The 5,788-nt window shown below is 46.0% G+C and overlaps 2 protein-coding genes across 2 annotated transcripts; one reads left to right on the forward strand and one right to left on the reverse strand.

The window, feature by feature from the left end:
* Positions 1-237: 237 nt before the first annotated feature.
* On the forward strand, positions 238-4,121 carry LOC134210567 (uncharacterized). Its single transcript, XM_062686644.1, has 3 exons — positions 238-3,153; positions 3,211-3,364; positions 3,427-4,121. Exons 1-3 carry the CDS (start codon positions 324-326, stop codon positions 3,989-3,991), a joined length of 3,549 nt encoding a protein of 1,182 aa, XP_062542628.1. The 5' UTR covers positions 238-323; the 3' UTR covers positions 3,992-4,121.
* Positions 3,978-5,786, reverse strand: LOC134210573 (minichromosome maintenance domain-containing protein 2). Its single transcript, XM_062686659.1, has 3 exons — positions 4,702-5,786; positions 4,416-4,645; positions 3,978-4,359 (listed from the first exon to the last, which is right to left on the reverse strand). Exons 1-3 carry the CDS (start codon positions 5,784-5,786, stop codon positions 4,097-4,099), a joined length of 1,578 nt encoding a protein of 525 aa, XP_062542643.1. The 3' UTR covers positions 3,978-4,096.
* Positions 5,787-5,788: the final 2 nt, after the last annotated feature.

Here is a 5,788-nt window from a genome sequence, read left to right on the forward strand (position 1 = left end):
CCATGAGCATGATCCCAGAAAGTTTGTCAACCGTACCAACTGTTCGCTGCGACGAAGTAATAGCGGAAAATGGTTCCCCGGTTTGTCGGCGGAACCTGGCGGGTGGGTATGTTTAGGAATGGCAAGTACGCGCCCCTTGCCTGACTGGGTTCCGGTTCATCGAGTTCGACCGACTTTTTGAGATTTAGATGGCGCTTCGGTTCCGCTGGGTTAGAGCGTTGGTACATGGATCGGAAATCGTGGTGGAGTTTAGTTGCTGCGTGTAGTTCAAGGTGATCGGTTCAGTTTTGTCGGTTTGGATCCAGTGGTTGAAAAAAGGAAGGATGTTCCGACAGATTTGTGTTTTATTGTTGGGACTTAATACAACCTTGGGTCTCAGTGCAGTGTATGTGAATAACCATAAGATCGACAAGTACGATGTAGACAAGATAAAAGTGTTGAAGCCAACTCCTCCTAGTGATTATGCGACAAATGTGAATATTGTTTCACAGGATGACTTTCCCAATCCTTTGCATTACTACCAGTATTTGGTGGGGAATGATCCTGGTGGACATGTGGAACTACTATGGGGAAACAACAAAACGTATCTTCCGACAATGTTTCGGAGTACGACAACTGCAGAGCCACCAATAACCAGTCCAATTGACTACGCAGATGATCTGTCTTCAATAGAAAACACGTTGAACAACACTACCCCGATCTATAAGGGGGACTATCACATGGAGCAAATTCAGCTACCGCCAACGACTACGGCGCGACCAATACGGCGATTGAAGAAACCTGCCACAAAAGCGCCTACTACGAAAGCACCTACCACCAAAAATCACACTCAAATATCTGAAAAGACCCTGCAGTTGCTGCGAAAGTACTTCACCATCAACTGTACGTTAACGCCTTTTCAAGAAGCATCAACCACTCCGATGACAAAAATTGTAACTACCACGAATAAACCGAGGAAAAAGAAAAAGACTAAAATAACTACATTGTCAACTTTAGGATCAACGACCCGCACTTCTACGGCTCGTCCTTTGACCAAAAAGGTGAAGTCTAAGAAACAGAAGAAACCGTTCGAGCAGGTTGTCTACGTGGATCCTCCGGTCATTTCCACCATCAGTGGAGTGCTGGAGAGTATGTACAACTATATGGAGAATGCTTTCATCAGTACCGAATACGTATCCATCGAGGACGATGGGTTGCAGGACGAGGAAGGAGAACTCGCATTTCAGGAGAATGAGGTGATAAACGGGAAGAAGATTAAGCGTAATTCCGTTGGAGACAAGAATTCGGAAATGACCACCGTTCCAATCGGGTTTACGTCGAAGCAATATCAAGGTGGAAACTCGAAGCGCGTGACAGTGGCCGGGATCCCTGTGAGTAGTGGGCTGCCTAATAAGAACAAGTTAACGACGAACATTCATGTGACTAGCGAGTATTCTCCGGCAACGCCAGCCACAGTGCCTTTTCCACCTCAAGCAATAATCGATGATAAAGGTGACAGTAGTGAAGAAAGTGCTTCGGATGAAGGCGACTACTATGAGGGCTTCTCGAATACGAGTTATGATGAAGACGAGGATGATGAGGATGATAGTCAGGAGGGTGAGGAAAGCAGTGATGAATATGATGGAAGCGAGGAAGTGAGCGGTAATCAAGCGGGTGGAGTTGTGAACGATAAGAACTCGGATTATGATGATGATAGTGCGGGGTCGTCAGACAAAACGAATATTAAGAAACCGGAGCATACAGCTAGTGTAGAAGATTACAGTGAAGAAGAATCGGCAGAATATGATAGCGGGGAAGATTCTGACGACAGTGGCGGTGGTAGTGGGGGAGGAAACTTTTTTACCGGACTCTTCTCATCAATAGGAAGGTTTGTTCGATCGCTGGGTTTCGGGCCACGAACAACAGTTGAGTATGATGACTATGATGAGAACCGCGGAACAACTCCAAGGATAGTGGATCTCAAAAAACGTCCAACCCGGAGTGCTTCCGACCTTAGTACGCAGACACAGATCGAAAGAGTCCACGATTCCACTGAGAAGCAGCAGCCTTGGTATCACTATCCACCATACATGTACAATGAAATTGAAGAACCAGAAGTTCCGTCACCCGTGGTAGATCCTATTACAGGGACGGAGGATAACTCCTACCATGATTGGTTTCAATTCATGATGCCCTGGGATTTCTTCAATCCGTGGTCTTCACCGGACGAGTCTACATCAACAGCAAGCACCGTTGAACCCGTTGAAGCAACCGCCCCGACAATAACCACAACAACCACTCAATCAAGTGTCGGGTGGCTTCCAAATCTTTTCGGTGTAGATTCACCCACCGATGCACCTTCCAAACCTACAACTTCGAAACCGTTGATTCCATTCCTTCCAGCATCAGATCCACTTCAAAAGCCAGAGAACTGGCTAGGAGTTATCGCGCAACACATGTTCACAACGACGAGGAAACCAAAAACCACGCAGGTTCCATCTACAACGCACCTAACGAAACCCACAAAAGTACACTACAGCGGATACCAGCTGTGGCGTATCCACCCTAGAACCACGGACCATATTCGCTCGCTGGAAGACTACAGACTATCTCCGGAAGGTGTTAAACTCCAATGGTGGAAAGGGCCGTCATTGAGGGGCACCAACGATATTCTCGTGCCTCCGCATATGCTGGAGACATTTGGAGATTATCTCCGTGACGAAGACATAAACAAGGAAGTGACAATACGGAACTTGGGGCAAGCGATCCTGTACGAGAACCCGAAGATGACACGACGGGAGCAGATTGAAGTTGAAGTTCTGCACGGACACCCGCTGACATGGTATCGCTATCATCGCTATGCAGATCTGACGAAGTTTATGAACTATTTGGGGAGACGGTTCACGAAGAATGTGGAGTTGATACACATTGGCCGGAGTTTTGAAGGACGACCACTGACCGTGGTGAAAGTTAGGTTCGACGGTCAGCGCTCTTCCGGAGTGAAAGGGAGCAATACGAAGTACGTGAAAGGTAAGAAAAAGCACATGGGGCTGAAACGAAGAGGTCAACGACCTGCCGTGTTTGTCGAAGCTGGAGCTCATGGAAGAGAGTGGCTAGGTCCAAGTGTTGCCACATGGATATTGGATTCATTGACGAAAGCAATATCAAACAATGGTATAGTAGTGTTTTGGTATGGTAAATTATCTGATAACTCATGAGTTCATTTAATAGATACGGAACTAGAGAACATCAAGTCAATGGATTGGTACGTACTTCCTGTGTTGAACCCTGACGGCTATGAATACAGCCATGAGTATGATCGTATGTGGCGCAAGTCACGTTCTAAGCACCCGGAAACACAGAGTTCTGGAATTCTAACAACTGCGTACGTTAGTAACCATTTCGTGTTTGCCGGAAAGACTAAAATATTTTCTTATTTTCTTCCAGCCTTAACTGGTTACAATCGCAAAGTTCCCTTTCCGTAGACTCGGACCAAACCTGCATTGGGACTGATCTCAACCGCAACTGGGATCACCGCTGGAATCTGGACGGAGCATCCAAGTCCGCCTGTAGTGAGTACTACTCCGGGTACAATGCTTTCTCCGAACCGGAAACCAAAGCAATGAGTAAATTCTTGACACAGGCTCGCCGCAATATCCAGATTTATCTGTCGCTGCATTCGTACGGCCAGACCATCAGCTACCCAGATGAAAAGAGGTCGGAAGGTTCAGAACGATTTGGCGATGTGCACGAGATGGCGGCAGTGGCAGTCGAAGCGCTTCGCGGTTCGGGAAGCCACATTTCCTATCAGATTGATAGGGATGGAGAGATGAGTTATCCGAGCTCAGGAACCTCAGTCGAGTATGCGCGTTACGAAGCCGGAATAAAGTACAGCTACTCAGTCGATTTGCCGGACACGGGTACCCATGGTTTTCTTCTTCCTCCATCGAGTATTGAAAATACGGCTAAAGATACGTTTGAGTTAATCAAAGGAATGATTGATTATATTTAAGCTACTACTTAAGACTAAACATTTGTACAATTCGTCGAATTGCTATTGATCATGTCTTCTACATGATATTTAAAATACCTATTAGAGTAAATAAACCAACAGATTTTAGACTCGATTAACGTTTCTGAGAAAATCCTTCAACCAACTGTCGAAGCGACAAAGATGTTGTTCTAAGTCATCGATGGTATTAAAACTGTCAACCAGTGGTGCACCATTGCCTGGATTGGAGAATACGTTGTGAACAAAACGCTCGCAGATCATTATTGCAACAACGGCATCCATTCGGGTCGTTTCAGACCGAAAACAAAGCCGCGCATGGGCTTCGGCTAATTTGTTAAGAGCCGAGAAGGACGTCTGGGTGAGGGATTCTGAAAAAAAAAGATCTATGTAAAAGTGGAATTGTTTTCGCAATTTAGGCAATTACCTGAAATGTTTAATCGAGTTGCTACAAAATAGTCACTCAAAAGCTTGGAGGCTGCCTCGGACATCTGGACTTCTTGGTGGTATAGCATTGCCAGGAATTGCTGCACATCTTCTTGCGGAACAAGGAATTGTTGGTTATCTGGTTCATAAACTGTTAGAGACCTTTCCAGTATGAAGTCCATCACCACTTCCGAAGTTTGCTCGGGAAGAATGATCGGTATTCCAAAAGCACTGTAAAGATCCAAAAAGATTATAAGCCTCTCCAATAACACAACTTCATCTTTTACTTCAAAAAAATGATGATCGTGCTCAAATCCGACTTCGCCTTCTTTGTATAGTTCCAGAAGCTCCATATCGCACACTCCAAGGGATACGTTATCGGATGATTCTCGATGATCACCTGCCCGGATTCAATCTCCCGCAAAATACGGGCCGAATTGCTCGGTTTCTGCATAGACCAATCACCGATATAGCAAATTCCGGTTCGCGCCAACGTTGTAGCGCCGCACTCGACGAAGTTGTCCTCGAGCACACGACCACCGGCCAACGGGTCGAACATACCAGCCATAAAGCGGCGCGCCAACTGACCAACGGACGTCATCGCCAGGTGAGATATCGAAGTGTCCGCCCCCAGGACGATCACGTGGAATGGCTGTGACCGATTTGTCTGCCAAACCGAGGCTATACTCAGCAGGAGACTAAGTTTGAGTTCATTGAAGGCGCTCATTGGGATTTCCTCTTGGCACAGTTGAGCAGCCAGCATGTAGGAAAAGCAGAAGTCGCTGTATTTCTCAACAACCGAAGTGTAAAGGTTACGAATCGAAGATGGAATTTCGGACAGATGTTGATACAACGGGATGGATGTTGCAGTATTCTCGTGTTTTACATGTACCGTGGAGTCCTGAGACAAATCAACCGCTTGAGTTTGCTGCGTTTGTTGCGTTTCTGTGGAAGGTTGAGATTGCGAAAATTTCCAGGCTTGCGTTGTTTCTGTAGGCTCAACCATGAAAGTTGACTGTAGTGGCTTTTCCTGACTTCTTGCATCATCTTGTGTAGTCCAAGTTAAAGTAATGGCTTGTGATAATTGATCATTAATTTTGATCTCCAGTAATGACAGGGTTTCGTCATCGTCATCTCCATTTTGAAATGCGGTCTGAGATTCAAAACATTTAGCATTTTCCATATATCTAGGAAGCTCCCATTCTGTGAAAATCCCTGAACTAGTCTTCTGCTGCATTTGTTCCGAAATCTCTACGCTTAAACTGCCTGCATGACCTTCATCACTCCCTTTAAGGTCAACGTTGGACCTAAATCTTCCGACAGCTTGAAACTCATCCGGATCGGACATCAACCCGAACGTAGACTCCATCATCT

The sequence above is a fragment of the Armigeres subalbatus genome, chromosome 1 (assembly GCF_024139115.2).
Source record: "Armigeres subalbatus isolate Guangzhou_Male chromosome 1, GZ_Asu_2, whole genome shotgun sequence".
Classification (NCBI taxonomy): domain Eukaryota; kingdom Metazoa; phylum Arthropoda; class Insecta; order Diptera; family Culicidae; genus Armigeres; species Armigeres subalbatus.

What these genes read in the sequence shown, in the direction of transcription:
- LOC134210567 (XM_062686644.1), top strand. Translation starts at nt 324, where the DNA reads ATGTTCCGACAGATTTGTGTTTTATTGTTGGGACTTAATACAACCTTG. An exon ending in GAAAGCAATATCAAACAATG is followed by an intron (nt 3,154 to 3,210) that starts GTATAGTAGTGT and finishes TTCATTTAATAG; the next exon opens with ATACGGAACTAGAGAACATC. An exon ending in TCTGGAATTCTAACAACTGC is followed by an intron (nt 3,365 to 3,426) that starts GTACGTTAGTAA and finishes ATTTTCTTCCAG; the next exon opens with CCTTAACTGGTTACAATCGC.
- LOC134210573 (XM_062686659.1), bottom strand. Translation starts at nt 5,786, where the DNA reads ATGATGGAGTCTACGTTCGGGTTGATGTCCGATCCGGATGAGTTTCAA. An exon ending in ACGATCATCATTTTTTTGAA is followed by an intron (nt 4,646 to 4,701) that starts GTAAAAGATGAA and finishes GGATCTTTACAG; the next exon opens with TGCTTTTGGAATACCGATCA. An exon ending in AACTCGATTAAACATTTCAG is followed by an intron (nt 4,360 to 4,415) that starts GTAATTGCCTAA and finishes TTTTTTTTTCAG; the next exon opens with AATCCCTCACCCAGACGTCC.